General features: G+C 42.4%; 1 protein-coding gene across 1 annotated transcript in view; it reads right to left on the bottom strand.

The window, feature by feature from the left end:
- Positions 1–14,632, bottom strand: part of ANKDD1B (ankyrin repeat and death domain containing 1B) — a 57,413-nt gene extending 42,781 nt beyond the window's left edge. The window contains exons 1-3 of the mRNA XM_032144996.2: positions 14,284–14,632; positions 6,454–6,557; positions 2,933–3,031 (exon numbers count right to left, since the gene is read on the bottom strand). Coding sequence (XP_032000887.1) covers positions 2,933–3,031; positions 6,454–6,557; positions 14,284–14,476 — 396 coding nt within the window. The 5' untranslated portion in view covers positions 14,477–14,632. The remainder of the gene's footprint in view (positions 1–2,932; positions 3,032–6,453; positions 6,558–14,283) is intronic.
- Between the last annotated feature and the right edge of the window lie 7,242 nt (positions 14,633–21,874).

Genomic DNA, 21,874 nt, shown 5'->3' with positions numbered 1-21,874 from the left:
GGTGGGTCTTGCCTGTAATCCCAGCACTTTGGGAGGCGGAGGCGGGCGTATCACCTGTGGTCAGGAGTTCGAGACCAACCTGACCAACATGGAGAAACCCCATCTCTACTAAAAATACAAAATTAGCCAGGCGTGGTGGCGCATGCCTATAATCCCAGCTACTCGGGAGGATCGCTTGAACCTGGGAGGAGGAGGTTGTGGCGAGCCAAGATTGCGCCATTGTACTCTAGCCTGAGCAACAAGAGTGAAACTCCACCTCAAAAACAAAAAAAAAAACCACCAGAAATATTTGAGACAGGTGACAAATCACTCTTTGATAGGAGATCTATTTTTCCCTAAGAGGTAATTCCTAATTTCAAAGCAGCCTACATTTTAAAATTCCAAGCTCCGATCATAAAATCTAAAAGCTGAGAATTCAAGTTGCAATCAACTTGAGTCTCTAAAACCACACTCAGAGTGGAGCCATTGTTCCTCAGAGGCAATGAATCACCGCTCACAGGTGTAAACTCCCCGAGAAGAACCTCCATAAAACAAATTCTTCTGATATGAAACTGGCATGCCTGAGACTACTTAAGACCATGTGTCACAAATTACACTCACAGTTGGCTCACGAGGCTCTGTAAAGTGTACATTGCCCAATAGTCACTGACAACCTGTCCTCATTGCCAGTCTCTCGTCATACCTGAGGCCAATAATTTCCTCTGGGGAACACTTCTATGTTAGGAGCTTCCCAGAGGTAAGAAGCTTTGTGAGCAGATGTTTTTATCCTCTGAGCACCACTTGCACCTACCCGGGATTCTTTACTCCTGTCTGGAGTAAGAGCCTCCATTTATCCAGTCTGCCTCTTCCCAGGACTCGGGGGTGCTGCTCACTTTGGTCCCTAGCATGCAGTGCCTTGAATGGCACTCAGCTGGTACAGTCTCTGTCCTTGCTCCCCAGATAGACTGTATGCCCTGCAAAGCCATGACTCTCATACCAGTGCTTCCCAAAAACAATCACCTAGGAATTTTTTTAAAATGCAGATTCTGATTGAGGCCTGGGGTGGGGCCTGAGATCCTGCATTTCTAATAAGCTTGCAGATGATGTGCATGCTTCAAGTCCTGGGACTACACTTTAAATAGCAAGGACTTCTGTCTAATTGAATCCTCAGTAGTTGACACTGAGACATATGCACAACAGCCACTGAATAAATATTGATGGTGAAGGGGATCAACTGTTAGCTCTTTGCAAATGTTGTTAGAACTTAGAAGAAGTCAAACTCAAGGCTCATCATTCAGATAAAGAAGCTGCCAGATCGGGTCAAACATGACCTTGCTTGAATTATGAAAAACATTTTACTAGTTATAGAGTAATGCCACTGTAGATGATTTAATCAGTTATAAACATATTTAACTTAGTGAAACCTTCAAAGCAGGAAAAAGAGACACACCAGGAATTACTATATTTCCCACCTGACATTATTTCAATCTTCAGGCAAAGTTAAGAGAAATAGTCATGCTTCAGAGGTAATACAAATAGATGTTTAGAAAAACCTCAAGGAGAGCAAGTTGGTGAAATATCTCTCCATCATTTCAGGAATAATTGATTTGCACTCTGACACAAACCAGTCCTGTATTTAACATATTAGAAACATGGCAATCCTCAGATATGCTGTTTAAAAGAAAAGATGCAATCTAATATGGGCAATGGATACAAAGGTGTTTGCTGTAGGATTCCCTCTACTTTGGTATGTTAAAGATTTGGGGTTATGGTTCTGGTTAAAACGAAGTAAGCACAGTCCACTCTATCTCTGCCACCAAAACAAATAAAATCTCTGGAAAGAATGCATGGAACATACACTTACTATATACCCACATAAATTTTAAATTAAAATTTAAAAAAAAAGAATGCATAGAACAGCTGAGGACTCTGTAAATGGTATCAGGTGGATTGGGGAAAAAATCAGAACTCAAAGTAAGGACAATCCTGCAGTGACTTTCCTGATTTTTCTTTTCCTCCCATACCTTCCAACTTGGACTCAAGGCAGTGCAAATCATGGAACTGTGCCCTGGGCACAGTCAGAAAGATTTCCAAGAGAAGCTCTCTCGTTCTGGTCTAAGGAGGAGAAGGGAGCCCCTATAGAACAGATAAGGTAGAGGAAATTCTCTGCTTCATTTTTCTCTACTGGCCCTGCCCCCTCCCCCAAGCCAAGCCCCACTCCCAAAGCTACAACTTGACAGTGGTAGGGGTAGCAGCAGTGGCTGGGCAAGCACCTTAAACTCTGACATAGGGGGATCTTTCTCTCTGACCAGAGGAACTGTGGTCATAAAGCAGCGTGGAGGGAGAATCCAAATGTTCTCATTACCCTCCCCCACTTGGTCCTGGAGGCAGACCTATTTGTGAGAAGTACACAGCAGAGCTGGGAGACCACAGCCTTGGCTTTCCAGCCAGAGGACCAGGAAAAGAGGGTGGGGAGCTGGAAAATGTAGGGGAGCTGATCATGGGAGAGGATGGAGCCTGAGAAAGGGATGGCACAAAGTTGTGTGTGTGCTCCTGGGCTTACCCCTGAGCTGTTTAATAAGCCTATTTATTATCAGGGTTCATAGAGCAAAGTCAATATTTGATGTCTCTGGGGCCAGTTAGCTTCTGTCTTCCACATTCCAGATTATACTCTGGACAATGATCTTGCTTTTACAAATGCATGCTATTGGCCGTAAAGTCAATATGAGAAAATAAGCAAAAACCCAGGTCCCATATGTAAAGGGGAAACAATTTAGTCCTCAAATTCAAAGAGCACATATATGTATATTCTCTATGAAGAGACCTTTCCAAAACGAACACTGCCAATTAAAATATTTTGTTTGTATGTGAAGAAAAGATGTCTAACTGGAATGATCAGATTCTCCCTGTACATTGGTTATGCTCCAACTTGTTCTACTCAAGATGAGCTTACCTTATCAGCAACATCCACCCTGGCCTTGTGTTTAAGCAAGAAATCCACTGCAGACAAATGATTTCTCCCCACTGCAAAATGCAGGGCTGTGCGGTTCATCTGAGGAGGCATAATTTATGTTTTTAGTCATCTGATCATTATTTAGTGTTTTTAAGTTTCCTGTTTCTTGAATAGCCATACTTTTCTATCAAGTGTTTCTATTTTGATTGTTTGGCTTCGCTCTTTGCCTTTACCTTTGAAAGTTAAGAGAATTGTGTCCAGCTGAATTCTGCCTTCATTATGAGATAACATTAGAGAATTTGGCAGTCCCCTGAAGGACAAGCCTCAAGATGAAATTCTTGTTTCAGCTTATATTGTATTGTATTGTAGCATTATGTTGTAGCAATATAATGGGTTTTGTTTAGAAAGTAAAAGTTGGATTCCCCCCTTATACAATCATTAATAATGGTAAATTTTTCTGCTTAGAATATACTAATAATGCATAGCAGAAATTTTCCTAGATATTCAATCCACTCGTGTTCGTTCTTCTCTAAGTTTTTGGACTGTAAATTTTACTGAAGCAAATAAAGTCCTTCTGAAAGGAAGAAGGAAGGGAGGAAGGGATAAAAGGAGCGAAGAAAGGAGGAAGGAAAGAAAGAAAGAAAGGCAGAGAAAGAAAGCTATGACTATCTTGCTCCAAAGGAAAGTCAACATGGTGCTCCTGGGATACCCAGAGACAGTCTAATACATTTCAGATAATGGAAGTTTTGCTTGGAAATGATATGTGTCATATTTCCCATATTCTAGACACTGCTTTTGCTACCAAATAAGATGTCTGGGCATGGCTTTACTATTCTTCGTTACACATAAATAATAAAAAAATGAGAACTGTTTAAATATTTGATTTTCTTGGTAGTGTCAACTTAAATAATAAGAAAGACTCTCAAAAGAAAATATATTTATTTGGGAATAAAGCATTGCAATGGGAATATGCATGTCATAGTAAACTATGTGTGTATTTAGGGAAGTAAAAGAAGACAAAGGTTTTTAAAGGAAAAAATGAGGCAGATTACATAATTGTTTTGAAATAATTATCCTTTGCTACAAAGTTCAACAACAAGCTGACGCCAGTCTTAGATTAGACAGGCAGTTGCTGGGCAGATGTCCTTGCAGAATATTTTCTGTGTAAGGTTGTGATGGCCTTTGTGCAAGGTTGTGGGTTTTGCAGTCTTTTGTGATAGTTTTTGTTATCAGGTATACAAGCATGAGAACCCTGTATTCATGGCCTTCCACAGCTCTATTTGTCAAGGTTTTCTTAATATCGATGACTCCATTTTGATTCTGAAAACTTTCACAATAGCTAAACCAGTGATAAAATAAGTTCAACAAAACATGAGTTATGGCTGGGCACGGTGGCTCATGCCTGTAGTCCCAGCACTTTGGGAGGCCGAGGTGGGTGGATCACCTGAGGTCAGGAGTTTGAGACCAGCCTGGCCAACATGGTGAAACCCTGTAACTACTAAAAATACAAAAATTAGCCAGGCGTGGTGGCGCGTGTCTGTAATCCCAGCTACTAGGGAGGCTGAGGCAGGAGAATTGCTTGAACCCAGGAGGTGGAGGTTGCAGTGAGCTGAGATTGCACCACTGCACTCCAGCCTGGGTGACAGCTCAAGACTCCATCTCAAAACAAAACAAAACAAAAAAACCCAAGAGTTATTATGACTTTGTCTGAAATCTGGAGCTTTGCTCTACTATGTCAAATATGGGCTTATAAGCTCCACTATTAATTTTACTTGTGAATAAGGATGTAAGCCAAAATTGCACCCAAGATAATTCAATAAAATTACTTATATTTTTAAAATCTCCGTCATCACTGGTTTTAAGGAACTCTACAAGTAACCATGTCAACAATTTGCTGTAAACAGTAAACAGATGTCATTAGAAAGTATAATACAAAAAAAAAAAAGAAAGTATAATACAATTCATTAGGAGTTTATAATAACTTGCCACACTGCAAGTTAAAGTGTATTAGATTGTAGTATCTCTCTCAAGTACTTTAATATTAAAAAAAAGTTTAAAATAACAGTTGTATATGGAAAAATGTTAAATGTTTTAAATAGTATACTAGAGAATCTATTTCCTGCTACTTGGAAAAGTGATTATTGCTTCACTTACTCCCACAATCAACCTTCCATGGACATAATAATCTTCAAAGATATCTATCCGTAAGCATTTTTGAAACTATGCAAATATTCCCTTCAAAGAGATTTGCTTATTTCTTTTCTTTTCCCTCTTTTCCATCCTTTCTCCTCTCTGCCTTTCCTTCCTTTCTGGATTCCTTTTTTTTTCTTTTTGTCCCTAAAATTGTTACACTACAAAATGTTGCTGCTTTCCTATTCCAGGATATCTATGGAACATGAACACTATATACACCCATAACACATCACACACACACATTATACACATAGACATATCAATCCCCACACTTATCCCCACACATAAGCACAAAGCACCCCCCCTGCCCCACATGCACAACATTCTTCCACTGTACGTGGGACATGATTTCAGATTCTGCAGCCTCAGTTTCTAGGACCTTACTGCCTGCCACAGACACAGGTTTTGTGAAACCTGAGTTCAGACTATTTAGGGAGTCTTCCTTAAAGCCAGAGTCAGAAAGCTTAAATAATTGCAGTTAAAATGCCTTATATTTTTTCAGATTTTACAAAATCATATAGTCATAGGAACATATTACTAGAGCCCTCTCAGTGCCTTACAGGGGGACCGTACAAGCAAGGGCCCTGAAGCTTATGCTTCATTTACCATTAAATCCACCTCTGCCACACCCACCTTGAATCACTCCACAAATTGTCCTAAGCAATTGACACAGCCTCCAACCTTCACTTTGATAAACCTAGCCTCAAAGGACTATCAGGAAATCCTCACAAAAGCAAACAGTAGAGAATCCAAATTTATGGCAGTGGACTTTCCCTCTGCTAAAACCCAGGCACTTAAAGAACAAGTAAGAGCCAGGTTTTAGATAAGGCCTCATTGCCCAAGAGGCAGACGCACTACATTTCAAAACCAGTATAATGAAAATCCACACGCCTCTTTAGATTTTTAAATTTGGAAAAACAGAACCACAAAGGACATCACTGGCAAGAAAACAACCCAGATTGTATAGCAAAAAATGTTCTGCTTTTTCATAATGTGTGAGGCCAAACTGATCCACAGGCGACAATCCAGGACCAAGTCCGGGCCTGCGACCCTGACAGCTAGCTTTACTGCCCACCCACAGACTTTGAACAGATAGGCATGAAGATTCTGTGCACTCCCCTTCTTGGAAGAGGAGTTAAAACACCCAGAGCCTCTTCCACTGTGTGACTCCGCCTTTTAGCTTAAACACACCGGGATTACCAACAAAGCAGCTCTCCCTTATCTCAGCCAGCACCATGATTTTTATTTTTATTATTATTTCAGATGTCCTGTGTAAACCCAAGCCGTTACTGGAGAAGTCACTTGTCATATTTATGACTTCTACTCACATTGTTCACAGCATTAATGTTAACCTTCTTTTCAAACAGCTTCTCCATAAGATCCAAATTATTGCTTTTAGCAGCATTCTGAAAGCTTCTCTCATTTGGGAGTACTGAAAGAAAGCAAAGCAAGCATGACTGAGGGAATTTAAGGAGGCCAAAGAGAAAGCATATTTCATAGGGCAAACCTTGTAACAACAGCCTTGAAATGAAACAACAGCCTTGAGTCTTTCACATTTTGCTATTTTATTTAGGACATGGGAACTTTGCTTCAATATCTTACAAAACTGTATTATCAAGATTTAATTTTCTCCTCATGCTGCAAGCGTTTTCACACCCTTAAAAATGTTCCTGGCCCCAAACAAAACATTATTCATGAGGACCACCCTGAAGTCAGTAACGTGGTATCTGGCTTAGAAGGTCAGAAGGCCCTAGACTTCCCAGGGGGCATTGTTTGTAAAAAACCTTGTAGAAGATTAGGAAAGGAGGAGTCCAAATGCTCCTACAGCTCACAAAGATAAAACTGTTGTCTTCAGAACTCTATACAGACGCCAGGCCTGCATGAAAATTTCAAAATGCAGCCCATCATACGTACAGACACAAAGGTAAAGGGGATTAAAATGTTTTATTCTCATTTATATAAAAGCACATAGAAGTAGACTGACATCTACTATAAACATCACATTTCACACACATATATACATTCATATGGTAGGCTTTATTAACTATCATAGAGAAGATTCCAGGGTTTATTGAGTTTTTTGTTATGTAGGGGAGTAGAGGGCTCTCAGAGGACAGCCCAACATAAGGGGATAAGACCAGAATTGAGGTTAAGTAGGAGTCAATAACACACCATCTCCAAACAGAAAAGACCGTAAGAGAGGTTTCTGTAGATGCGTTGCAGAGTAGTTTCCTAAGGGTTTGCTTGTTTTTTAAATGGTACCATCATGACATTCAATGTTCCCCAAGTTTTTGCCGAAGCAAAACCTTTCAGGATACTGCCAAGTCCAATCAAGGACCAACCAAGGAGTATCTTCTTGGGAAATATTGTTATGGGATGAATTGTGTCCCTCCAAAATTCGTATGTTGAAGTCCTAACCCCAAGTACCTCAGAATGTTCACTATATTTGGAGATAGGGCCTTTAAAGAGGTAATTAAGGTAAAATGAGGTCATATGAATGGGCTCCAATCTGATATGATTGGCGTCCCTATAAGAAGAGAGATTAGGACATACACACACACACACACAGAAGATCAGGTGAAGGCAGGGAGAAGGTGGCCATCTATAAGCCAAGGAGAGAGGCCTAAGAAGAATTGAACTTTTCCAACATCTTGATGTTGGACTTGTAGCCTCCAGAACTGTGAGAAAATAAGTGTCTGTGGTTTGAGCCATCCAGTCTGCTGTACTTCGCCGTGGCAGCCTGAGCAGACTCATAAAGATTCACATGTTCATTCTTTCTATTACCTGGATCCTTCTCTTCCTTCCTACCCCGACTCTTGTCACCATTCTAGGTGACTTCAACCTCCTCATAGATGATTAATCCAACACCTTGGCCTCTTAGTTCCCTGACTCTGTCACCTCTAATAATCTTCCCCAGATCTGACCTTAGCCATCAAATTTCAGAGACACATTCCTGAACTAATCATCAGTCAAACTGCACTACCTCTGAAATCTGACTTCCAGAATCCTATTCTTTGACCACAACTTCTCATCCATTCAGCTCAGCTGCTCTAGTTCTCCAAGTCCAGAAATTCTGCAACCTTTTGAAGTCCTCCAGTCCACAGTTCTAGCCCTTTTTCATATTCTTCATCTTTATGTCCTTACTTCTCTCCTTACCATGTTTAGATTCCATGGTGCCAGTCTGTTTTTGCTGCCATAACAAAATACCTGACATTGAGTAATTTAAAAAAAAAAACAGAAATTTATTTTGCACATTCAGACCATAGCACATGGTCCACCTATGAAATCACTTCTATGCAAACACTTACCTCCCTCACCATTCTTTTCCTCCATTAGACTAGTTGGTCAGAATCCTAATTCTGAGATTAAATCCAACTGCTACTCGCTTTGTTTCTGTACCTGAACAGCTAAATGGTACTGGAGAAAAACACACAGCCACGCTGTGGTAGACATTGCTAGTGTTCATCAATATCTGCTTCTTCTCTTCTACCTGGTCACATGTGCAAGCCCATAACCCAGCCTGGATACAGCTAGATGAGGTGTATCCAATGGACTGAAAGCAGAAATGATGGCATGTCACTTTGGGGCTGAGTCAGTGAAAAGCCTGTGTCACCCTCAGGTCTCTTTTCCCTGCCTTATCAACACTGCGAGCCACGTGTTTAAATGAAGGGGTCACAAGATTGTGGTACCTCCATCAACTTGGTATTGGAACACAGTTCTCCTTGGGTCTCTCACATTTCTGCACATCTTACAAGCAAAAGCACTGACTGGCTTTGCTCTTTACTATCTTTTCAAGGATGTTTGTATAGTGAAAAGCCTTGACAGATAGAGATAATATCTTCCTCTGGAGCAAAGGGCAGGTTTGCTTGCATTCTTGGAAGAAAGCAATGGTAAGGCATGCTTACTGACTATTACAAAAGATTTGGGTTCCCTAAGCGCAGGATTTTTCTGTAACACAACCCACTGTGTGTGCAGGTGTCATTTAGCATCTTTATATCTCCCTGTGGGAATTGGGGCTTGGAGAACTGACACAAATGCTAACACTCTGCCTACTGCTACTGCTGTAGCAGTAGTAATGAAATTCATCATCTCTGATCCAAAAGTGTCTTCTGCTAGCATCTCTATCACCCAGCAAGCTAACTTGTGAGATTACAAGTAGGCTAAAATCTCAACCCCTTTATGATCCTTGACACCTGGGTTCCTGAGAGACTAAGAAGATGAGAGACCCTCACCAACTTACTTTGGACATGCTACATGAACAAGAAATAGATCTTTCTTTTAAACGTAAAGACAGGGTCTCGTTACGTGGTCCAGGCTGGTCTTGAACTCCTGGTCTCAAGTGATCCTCTCACCTGGGCCTCCCAAAATGCTGGGATTATAGGTGTGAGCCACCACACCCAGCCAGAAATAGATCATTTTTATGTCCAGTCACTCAGACGTAGGAGTCATTTATTGCGGCAGGAAAAGCTTACTTTGTCCTGACTGATACACATGCTAACAGGTCGCTTAAATTCTTCCTCACTCATCTCAGCACAACTAGCTAGCTTCTACATTTCCCTAGTCTTCCCTTCTTCAACATGTCATATCCTTTCCTTTCTCCTCAAATATCTGAATTTACGAATCTACCTAATTTACTTCCTCCCACTACCATCAACTAATTCTCAGTTAATACCGTTGCCTCATAGTGAAAACAGAAGTAATAGGACACGAATTCCCACATCTTCCCACCTAGGTGAGTCTACCAACATACCTTCATTTATATATGCACGGTGAAGCATCCCGGTACCTAGGAAAGGTCAACCTCTACACTTGGGCTCTGGATCCCATCCCCTTTTATCTTTTCAAGTGTTTCATGTCAATCTCCTGGAAATTATCTCTTCTTTCCTCTAGATCACTTAATCTCTCTCCAGTGGATCACTCCCCTCAAAAAATACCGAGATGCCGTAATATCCTGTGTGTAAAAAACCCTCCCTTGACCCCAGCTTCCTTTCCAACTGCTGCTGCATTTTTCAACTTTCCATTACCCCAAACTTAAGTATTCTATAATTGCTGTCTCCATTTCTTCATCTTACAGTCTTGTCTCAAACCATGCTAATCAGACATCTTTCCCACCCCTCTACTGAAACTGCCCTTGTTGAGGTCACTCTGTCTTGCCAAAACCTAGTCATCAAACCTCCGTCATGAGCATTGAGCTCTTGGCAACTTTGACACAGAGGAACACACACTCCATGTAACATGTTCTTCTCTAGAGGTCTGGTAAACCAACTGTCGCTTTCTAGTCTTTTCTACTGGCTCTTTTTCCTTTGCTTGATCTTCGACTATTAGAATGCCCTAGAGTTTATATAAAACAAATAATCTGTTGATGTATGCATGATTCCTCCATCTTACAGATGAGGAAACTGAGATCTTCAAAAGTTATACCACTTGTTCATGCTTTGTAAGTAATAGAACTTTTGTAAGTAAGTGAAAGAACTCATACTAGATAAAATGATCTCGTTTTCCAGAGCACCCTCTTTACCTTCCTATTTGCTCTTTGCCTATATATCCCTCCTACTTCCTTGGATACCTCATACAACCACCCCTCCCCTTTCACTAGCTCCTAATTACCTCTACAAGACTCTTGACTTAACTCACACTATGTTAAACCAGTCCAATCCTTCCCTGGCAAATGACTGTTGGCTGTGTATCTCTCTATCAACCTCTGGCTATGTTGCCACTCCCATTCCCGCAAAAAAACTAGGTCTTCACCAACTTGACCTACCACCCTCGTTATGAAGGAAAAGACCCTTTCCAACTTCTAAACATGCAGTCATTAGACAGGACGTGCAACCCAACTTTTGCTTTCTTACATTTCCAACATCACCCGTTACACAAACAATAAAAAGCCCATACACGGCCCTGTAACCACAAATACTATTTTAACTTTCCAAGCCCCTTTATGCATACAACGCAACCTGTCATCTGGCCTGCCTCTAGGGCACCTACCACCACATCAGTGTAATTACACCTTACAACTTCAAGCCCCAAAGGATCATGCTAGCTTTCAAGTCACAAAACAGCTCCATTCAACCAGCCTGTCCGCTTCTCTGGGCCCCCCAAAATCATCACCTCCTCCCTAATCAACAAACAGTCCGGGTTTTGTAATGGCAGACATACTCCCTACATGACCATTCACCCCTGGACTCCCTGCAGCAGCGCCCCCACCACTAGTTAGTGCCTTCTCATCCCCTCTTTCAATCGCTCTCTCGAATGGCTCCTAGTAGATACAAAACGTTTTTTCCTCCAATGGGAAAATAAAACACAGGGAGCCACTCAGTTTGCTCCCAACACCCCTTTCCAGCCACTCACTGGAGCTACCTTAGCAAATACTCTAGGAGTATGGGAAAATGAAAACAACAAACTCACACACCTTTTTAACATACATAACGAGTTCTGTCTACCCAGCCAAGGCATATTCTTCTTATGTGGAATGTCAACCTATATCTGCCTCCCCACTAACTGGACAGGCACCTGCACCTTAGTCTTTCTAAGCCCCCACACTGACATTGCCCCAGGGAATCAGACCTTATCAGTACCCCTCAAAGCTCAAGTCCGTCAGCGGAGAGCCATGCAACTAATACCCCTACTTATAGGGTTAGGAATGGCCACTGCCACAGGAACTGGAATAGCTGGCTTATCCACGTCATTATCCTACTACCACACACTCTCAAAAGATTTCTCAGACAGTTTACAGGAAATAACAAAATCTATTCTTACTTTACAATCTCAAATAGACTCTTTAGCAGCACTGACTCTCCAAAACCGCCGAGGCCTAGACCTCCTCACTGCTGAAAAAGGAGGACTCTGCATCTTCTTAGGGGAAGAGTGTTGTTTTTTTTTTTTTTTTTTTTTTTGTTTGTTTTTTTGTTTTGAGACGGAGTCTTGCTCTGTCGCCCAGGCTGGAGTGCAGTGGCGCGATCTCGGCTCACTGCAAGCTCTGCCTCCTGGGTTCACGCCATTCTCCTGCCTCAGCCTTTCCGAGTAGCTGGGACTACAGGCGCCCGCCACCACGCCCGGCTAATTTTTTGTATTTTTTAGTAGAGACGGGGTTTCACCGTGGTCTCGATCTCCTGACCTCGTGATCCGCCCGCCTCGGCCTCCCAAAGTGCTGGGATTACAAGCGTGAGCCACCGCGCCCGGCCAAGAGTGTTGTTTTTACACTAATCAGTCAGGGATAGTGCGAGATGCTGCCCAGCATATACACGACAAGGCTTCTGAGCTCAGACAACGCATCTCAGATTCTCGTTCCTTCTCCTGGGACACTCTAAAAATGCCTCTTTTAGCTTGGGCCCTACCGTTTCTCGGACCCCTCTTAGGCATAGCGGCCTTGTGTATTCTCCTCCCTTGCCTAATAAAGTTCATACAACAACGAATCTCCTCCTTACCTAACCAGAGTTTTAACCAGCTTCTCATTAGGCACTACCAACTCCTAGCAACCGAGGAAGACGACCAGGACTCCTGTACCTATGGCCTCCGCCTCCAGGACCTATAATTTCTTAGATTTCCTCCAGGCCCTCCAAGAAGATACGTGGCTCATAGCAGATCCTTCCCTGCCATACGGATGGCTCGCGTCCATAGATGACCTCTACTTACAAAGGACATTTTAGACTTCACACCCCGGGAAGTGTTCACCTTCAGCGCCGTCTTCTTTGGCCTCCTGCTGTTGCTCCGCCCCTACAGTCCTCCAATATCCCTTCCCCACGACGCCCCCGTTCAGCAGGAAGTAGCGAGATGAACAGCAACGCCTACCTCCCCACTTCTTAAAAAACAAAAAAGGGAGGAATGTTAGGTAACAAGAGCACCCTAATGGCGCTGGTTCCGGGTTCTTCTTCCTCCCCAACACAGGCCCGCCAAAAGGAGCCAATCAGAGGTCACGCCTTCCCGCCTCAGCCTAGACCCAGCCCCTCAGCCAACCAGCGACCCCCACGTAACGTCCCTAGGCATAAAAGACGGAGGCTGCAGAGCCCTCGCTCTCTTTTTCTTCTTCCGCTTCAGCTCTCCCTCAGACTCCTCCAATAAAGATCTCTTGACTGCAACCGGTGTGGCGTGGTCTGAGTCTGAGCCTACAGAGTCACCCTTTCAGTTAAGCCCTTGAAAATATTTCTAGAATGACTGAATGAACACTATATTGAGGAATTGGTGTAGTTTCCAAGCCTGGTTTAGGAAATAAGGCCGTCCCAGCCAGTAGGCTTAGATGGCGTGCCCCTTTAAGAGGCTTGAGTACTGGGAAGGCTAAGGTGGGAGGATCACCTGAGCCTGAGGAGGTCTGTGATTGCACTACTGCATTCCCGCCTGTGCAACAGAGCAACAAGACCCTGCTTGCAGGGAGGGGCGGGGGGCAGACTTGAATCGCTTTCAGCTTTTGAATTGCTTAACAGCTGCCTCAGTTTATGCTACACATTATTCCCAAGGCATAGATGATCCACTCCATGCTTTAAAAACTTAAGTGCAGAAAGATTAAGTGACTGACTTATTTAAAGTCAGACAATAAATCGGAGCATGAGTCACGATATAGGAGATAAGAGCACATGAAACTCTTATTTGCAAAAGGACTTAATCATTATTTTTAAAAGCCTCCGGCAGGGCGCGGTGGCTCACGCTTGTAATCCCAGCACTTTGGGAGGCCGAGGCGGGCGGATCACGAGGTCAGGAGATCGAGACCACAGTGAAACCCCGTCTCTACAAAAAATACAAAAAAATTAGCCGGGCGCGGTGGCGGGCGCCTGTAGTCCCAGCTACTCGGAGAGGCTGAGGCAGGAGAATGGCGGGAACCCGGGAGGCTGAGCTTGCAGTGAGCCGAGATTGCGCCAATGCACTCCGGCCTGGGCGACAGAGCGAGACTCCGTCTCAAAAAATAAAAAAAAACAGCTTCCTCCTTAATTCGGAAGAATAATACTGTCCTTCCACCCACACTACACGGTGGGGGTGAATTCCAAAGCTGAAAACCAGCCAACAGGGAGTGCAGCGGTGGAGGCTGGGACTCGGGGTCCCAGGGCGGAGTCGCTGCGCCAATTTCCCTCCTTCAGCGTCCGGAGGTGCTGCACTGGGTACCTTCTCAAGTCCCTTCCACCCACCCCGCCCCGCAGCCTGATTTTCTGAGACCTCGTCCCGGGACTCACGGAGCTCTTGTCCGGCAACTGCTGTGTCCTCCTCTCCAAGCCCCTCCCGCTTTGGGATCCGGGACAGGCTCCTCCAAGGCAGGGCGGCCGCGCCCCACAGGTCTTCCCTGAGACCCTTGGCGGCCGCAGCAGCCCGGAGCAGACGCCCCCCTGCTGTGGCCCCTTGGCCCCGGGCGCGCCCGGCGGAGTCCATAGTCGCCTCCGCGGGCCTGGAGCGCAGGGCCAGACCCAGACTCGGACCCAGACCCAGACCCAGGCAGGCCCAGGGCGCGGGGCTGGACGCAGGCAGGTCAGCCCGGCCGCAGCGCAGTATCGCGTCTGCTCTCTGTTGTGGCGGTTCGCGGGCAACAAGCCCCTGGTTTTCCAGCCCTGCCTTGACTTGGGCTGGCCTGGGAGAATCCGCCCTCAGGTGTGGCGTGCACTGTGCTAAGGTTTGGTTCTCCGGGAAATAAAACATCCTGCAAAATCTACAAGCCCCAATGAACTCCCAGCTCTACTCTACCACTTCTTTGTATAATTTTGAGAAATGTCAAGGTTGAATTTATAACCAACACTATAGGAACTTCAATATTAAATCATTTCCAAATGGGCTTCCAACATTTTCTTGTGAATAAAGTAAGACTTGATTTCTCATTTGAAGACCATGCAATTATAATCTTTCCTGGCGGATTCTTTTGAAAAGTGAAATAACACAGAAGCAAGTCAAATTCTGACCCCCCCAAATAAACTTCAAATAAGAAGGGTAATCGGGTTTTCATTTATTTATTCTTCTTACAAATTTACAAAAGATGTATCATTTTAATGTAAATTATGTAATATCAATGTTCATTTCAAACGTCAGTTTTTCCCTTCAAATTATTGTGCACCAAATTTGAGGCATTAAATTCAAAACAATGTTTCCTAATCAATGAAAAAACAAACATGACAAAATATTATTTATTTTATCAGAACACCACCCGTAACCTCAAACTTTCCTCTTTTAAAAAACGGAAATGGGCCTAATGTTTGTAATAGGGATATGATAAAAACAATAGCAGATAAGTTGAATTGAGTATTATGCAGAAATATCAGACAATGTACTAATATGGAAAGTATAATATGTAAGTGGAAAAACAGGGCACAAATTATATGTATATGTAGCATGTTTACAAGTAAAATTCTAAAAATCAAAATACCCACACAAAAGAAGGAATAATAGTGAAAACAGCAGCAGATCAATGGAAAGCATACAGCCAAGTACAGAAAGATCTCCCAGTCTGGGCAACAAAGTGAGACCCCCTCTCTACAAAAATTAGACAGGCATGGTGGTGCACGCCTGTAGTCCCACCTACTTGGGAGGCTGACGTGGGAGGATGGCTTCAGCCTGGGAGGCAGAGGTTGCAATGAGCCAAGATTGTGCCACTGTGTGCCAGTCTGGGTGATAGAGCCAGACCCTATCTCAAAAAAAAATTAAAAAATATAAATAAAAAATAATTTAAAAAAAGATCTGAATTGTGTTATCCAAGTTTCAAACTGCTTTCAAATTCTAAACCAAGAAATTTACTTTTAAAAAAATCTTCTTATCAATGACAGGAGAAAATGCATCATCATTTTATGCTATATAGCCTTATAATAGTATATGGTACTTATCTTACTCTAACAGATGAGACAAAAACTCCAAAGCTGTGCATTATGTGAAACTTAGCCATAGCTGGACTTTATTTCCCTGAGAGCTTGGGCTAAATGAGAAGCTATGAAGTATACTGTGGGAGGTATTTTCTTTTTCACTCTGTTTCAAATATCAGGTTAGTTCTCAAGCAGAATATTAATTCCAAGTGTGCTAATACATAAAAGCTTGCCCACATGATCTGGCCCTACTCATCTGTCTCATCTTGGGCCCTACAATTCTTCTCCATTCTTCATCCAGTGTTTCCTGGTGGAGAGCAATCAGCTTCTATTTCCTCCCTTTGCCTAGAACCTCTCTCCCCCACCTCTACTTCCGAATTTTTAAAATAGTTTTGATCCTTCGTATCATTAAGATTTCAGATTAAATGTCACTTCCTCAGAGGAGCCTTCCTGGATCATCTTATTCTAAAAGTGTCCCCTACCTTCATGTTCCATTCCCTTATACTGTTTCTCTCTTTCCTTCGTAACACTTACCACTGAAATGTCTGTATTTGTTTAGTGTCTGTTTCCACAACTAGAATGTAAACTTCATAAATACAGTGATTTTTAAAAGTTTGTTGGGCCAGGCATGGTGTCTCATGCCTATAATCCCAGCAATTTGAGAGGCCGAAGTGGGAGGATGGCTTGAGGCCAGGAGTTTTGAGGCCAACCTGGGCAACTTAGTGAGACTCCAGTCTCCACAAAAAATTTAAAAATTAGCTGGTGGTGGTAGGGCACACCTGTAGTCTTAGCTACTTGGGAAGCTGAGACGGGAGTATGGCCTCAGCCAAGGAGGTCAAGGCTGCAGCAAGCTGTTATCATGTCACTGCATTCCAACCTGGGTGACAGAGCAAGACTCTGTCTCAAAAAAAAAAAAAAAAATTAATTTTCTTACTGCATCTCCAGTGGCTAAAACAGTACCCGACCTGCAATAAGTATTTGTCAACTAAATATGGAATGCAATTTAGCCATGTGAAAAGTAACTTGTCTTTGAGTCCTGAAAGCTTTAGTTTTTCCCCTAAAGGTCTAGACTAAAAAAATATGTTCAATTCTGAAGTAAACCTTTAAAACCAGGTCCTGTTCAAGGATTCCATATTTTTAAAAACATCTTCCTAGATTTCTCTTTGCCCTCCTCCACCAGATGATTTCTCCCTAGACTCCCACTTTGTATATTCACCTATTATAGCCCTCCCTACATTGAATAGAAACTGTCCCTGGGGTGGCTCTCCATTATTTGAGGACAAACATGTCTTAATAATCTTTATGTCCTTTATCAGCCAGGATTCAGCTATAATTAATAGGAAAACCCAAGTAACCATGGCTTAAACAATTTTTTAATTTGTTTCTTGGGAAAGTCTCAAAGTATGCAGGCCAGTGCTGATATGTCTGTTTTACAAAGCCCCAGGAATCAGCCCCTGCAGCCCACTACTCTACCATCCCCATGTGCAACCCTTATGTTCAGGTGTAAGCGGCAGCATCTGCTTCCAGGCAGCAGGATGGAACAGAGAAATAGAAGAGGCAAAGAGAATGCTACAGCTGCAAGAAAGGAAGGTTCCCAGGAGCAACCACACACAGTACTTCCTTTTTTTTTTTTTTTTTTTTTTTTTTTGAGACAAGGTCTCGCTTTGTCACCCAGGTTGGAGTGCAGTGGTGCAATCTCAGCTCACTGCAAACTCCGTCTCCCGGGTTCAAGCGATTCTCTTGCCTCAGCCTCCTCAGTAGCTGGGATCACAAGCGTGTGCCATCACGCCTGGCTACTTTTTGTATTTTGAGTAGAGACGGGGTTTCACCATCTTGGCCAGGCTGGTCTCGAACTCCTGACCCTGGGTGATCCACCCACCTTGGCCTCCCAAAGTGCTGAGATTACAGGCGTGAGACACCACACCCGGCCAGTACTTCCTTTTATATCCCATTAGTCAAAACTCAGTCACATGGCTACCCCTAGATGGGAGGGTGTGAGCTCCAAGGATGGGAGATATATTGTAGTCATCAATTCTGTAACACCTATTTTTCACATTATCACATCTTTTTAATTGAGCTACTAAGTTGTCCACCTGAATTGAAGTTGAGTTCTTCCAGAGAGGATTTGCATATGCTTCTGCCAGTCACTAGGGTCAATATTAACCTCACTTTAATTACATTTTCTGCTTGAGCTCTTTAGGATGATACCATTTGTGTGAATTCAGATTACAAGCCTACATGTGTACTGGTCTGTGGTTCAAATTCTCACTGGCAGTCCCTCTTTCCAATCAGTGCCAAGGCTGAGCATGCAAGTTGCTTTGCTCCCTCTTTCTTCGTGGAGGATTTCTCCTTTATCCTTGCTCTGAAGGTATAAACCGTGATGTCCCATATTTATGCAGTGGTAACCTATTAGACGTCCTATCTTAGGTATTATTTCTTAGTGGTTTATAAAGAATTGATGAAATACAGTAGTCTATTCTGGGTAATCATGTGCCAAGCTAAAATTCTAATAATGTGGCAGAAAAGTAGAATGTTGAAGGACAACCAGGATCTCTGCCCAGAATTGCTAGCAAAACCCAAAAAACTGTGGCATATCCCAGACTTGCGGATGGTTTCAGAGATCACATTTGAAGTTTAGCATATTCTGAGAGGGAAAAAACTTTTGAGCCTTCATAAAAGAGAACTACATTTGATCCTAGAAGTGACCCAACCTTTTTTTTCCTTTTTGTCTCTAATTTAGGGAATCTCTCTCACTCTCTCCATAGACACCCAAGAACATGAGTGATATTAGGAAAGTATTGTCTGTAAAAATGCACAAGATGATCTAGAGCAGGGAAAGAAACTGGTGAAAGCTAAGCAATGAGTTAGAAGGCCAGATATTAGACAACTGATAAGAACCTGATAAAAGAAATGGAAAGAAGTGTTTTCAAGAGTACAAGAGTAGACAGAACTCAATGATAGGTATGTGGTTGGTAGTGTGTGTGTGTGTGTGTGTGTGTGTGTGCGCGCGTATACAGGAAAGAGTTTGAAATCATACTACACTTTAGAGACTGAGGTTAGAAAGGTTAGTACCATTTGCCTCTGAATTATCTTTAATCTCCCTGAGCATTCTGTAGACAGCAGCAGTTACAAAGTAAGACTATCACAATTACCTCATACTGGTAAGGGGAACAGTTCAATAGTATGGTTTGCTTAATAAATGGAATCATGTTGCCAATAGTCACCATAATGTCATTTAGGTTTTTCTTGAACAACTTAATTCAGTTATGTATTACAAAGCAAAAGCGATTAGTCCTTAATTATACAATGAAAGAACAGTTTTTTCTCCAGGGAAATAAACATCACCTCTCTGTGAAGTTTACTAAAATCCTACCAACACAAAGTGTGTTCAAATATACCACTGCTTTTCAAAATGGAACCTTACTTCAAAGAAAATTCAGTACCCGGGCCAGGCATGGTGGCTCATGCCTGTTAATCCCAGAGCTTTGGGAGACTGAGGAAGGAGGACTGCTTGAAGCCAGGAGTTCAAGACCAATCTAGGCCACATAGCAAGATCCTATCTCAACAAAAAAATACAAAAACTTAGCTGGGCATCATGGCACCAGCCTGTAGTCCCAGATACTTGGGAAGCTCAGATGAGAGGATCTTGAGCCCAAGAGTTCCAGGCTGCAGTGAGTTATGATCATGACACTGCATTCCAGCCTGGGTGACGGTGAGACCTTGTCTCTAAAAACAACAGTTCAGCAACAGGTATACCAGGTGTGATTTTTTAAATGAAATATTTCCTCAAAAACAGTTTTTTTTAGCCCCAGGTTAATAGTCATATTTTAAGCCTTCTTCCAAATACTACCAAGCCACTCCAAAAGGACACAGTATAATAATAAAACATGTATAAAGCAAGCCATTATCTAATAAAGGGAAATAAATGCAATTGTCGCTTTCTGGAATGTCCACTCTTTAGGACCCAGTGTGACAGCAGCCCTTAGCCACCATTCTGTCTTCCCAGAGAAAAACAATAAGATAGTAGTAAAACACTCTTGGACACATACTATTTATTCATTTATATGTCAACAAATGACTCTCTGTATCTACTGTGTGCCAGGCCATACACTTCATACTTGGAATTCAGAGATAAGTGAAAGATAGCCCAGGATCTCTTGGGGCCTACAATCTGGTAGGGAGAAACCAACATCGGGGGCCATGCAAAGAATGTTTCAGGGTCTTTGTAGAGAAACAGGAGCACAAAATAGTGACTGATCAATTTTTCCAGAGGGCAAGGAACTCTTTTCTGAAGGTGGCCCTTGAGCTGAGTTGAAAGATGAGTGATTATGTAGGTGGGAGAGAGAAAAGGGGCATTCAGGAAGCATATTCTGGGCAGAGGGAACAATGGAGCACAGATGCCAGAAAGGAGAAACAGCCAAGCCAGTGTTTAGAGTGCATCATGGACAGTGATATATAGGAGCTAGCTTGTATTGGCTTGCAAGAGCTGTTAAAGTTTCAGGAATTTTGTGAACTGGCTGACATCACATAACTTGAAATCTGTCATGGTGGGAGCATTTACACCACAAAAATAATCATACACTAAAAATCACTCCCTTTTCCTACTCATTCCACTGCTAAATCTTGGAGACAGTTGAGAGCTTTTGAAAACTGCTTTTTTTTTTTTTTGACATGAGAGTGCTATTATGGGAACGCTGTTTATAGCTAATCTGTAAAAAAATGTGTAAGATGGTTTAGTGCAGGGAAAACTGACAAATCAGTTAGAAAGTCAGTTTAGACAACTGATAAGGGCTTGACAAAAGAGATGGAAACAAATGGATATTTTCAAGAGGACCTACTAGATAGAATTCAGTAACAGATACAGGGTTGGCAGAGGTAGCAGTGGATACAAGGTGGATGAGTTAAAAAGTAAGGAGTAGTAAATAAATACATTTGTTAATGAGGGCAGAAAAAATATCTCCTATTAATTGCTACATCTCTCTTGCCTTTAACTTACAGCCTTCTTACATAAATGCCTATAACCACTGTCTACATTTTCTTAGCACAAAGTTCCTTCTTAAGTTCTGTTATATGGCTTCCATTACCCATGTTGATGCTGAAACTTCTTACTCTAGAAGGTCACTTCTTCAGTGGGGACACTGACCTTGTGGATACCACAAGTCCCATGCTAACTTTAAAATAAAGCATTTCTGGTGGAGTGAATTAAATTTATAAATACTTCTTGTAATGTTACTTTTCCTACTATCACAAAAGATTGAGGAAAGGTGTAAGGCTCTATATTACAGGGACAATGTAAAGACTGATATTAAAAAACAGACCTTTGAATTACATTGAAGAGAGGATTATATACATGCAAAGAAATTATTAGGCCTATGTCATTTGTTGTTTTATACTCTAATATGCATATATTCCAAATGCATAGCCTATCCTCCTTGAGACCCCCTAAACATGCTACAAATTTGAAGTGTCTCTGCATTATTCAAGTGAGGCAGGAAAAAGTTTCTCTAACTGATCTTTCTTTTTATTTTATTTGAATACAATTCTAATAATTTGACATTAATGCAGTAAAGGGTTAACCCAGCAGCCTCAGGTTACTCAAGCCCTGCACTTTTCAGAGAGGTGTCTTCAGGTACTGGCCCTTCCTTGACTAGCTCCTGGGAAATGATCTGAGCTCTTGGAATCTCCAGTTTGATAATAGTGTTCTAGTATGCCTGAGGCCTTGGGCTGCATTTTGTTAGTCTGACGAGATAGTTTATGCTAACAGTATGAATCACCTCGACTGTCTGTTTTTGAATGGCTGAAGCCCTGGGCCATGAGGTATCACTACACCTCTGGGGTCTTGAGACTGAACAGGTAAGGTCAGTCACAAGGGTGATGCATGTCTATGTGACTGACTTCCAGGAAAAACCTTGGACACCAAGGATCGGTTGAGCTTCCCTGACTGGCAATATTTTGCACATGCTGTCACACATTTCTGGGAGAATTA

The sequence above is a fragment of the Hylobates moloch genome, unplaced genomic scaffold (genome assembly GCF_009828535.3).
Source record: "Hylobates moloch isolate HMO894 unplaced genomic scaffold, HMol_V3 SCAFFOLD_23, whole genome shotgun sequence".
Classification (NCBI taxonomy): Eukaryota; Metazoa; Chordata; class Mammalia; order Primates; family Hylobatidae; genus Hylobates; species Hylobates moloch.
The sequence above is the reverse complement of the archived record's forward strand: the minus strand, read 5'-3'. Positions and strand labels throughout refer to the sequence as shown.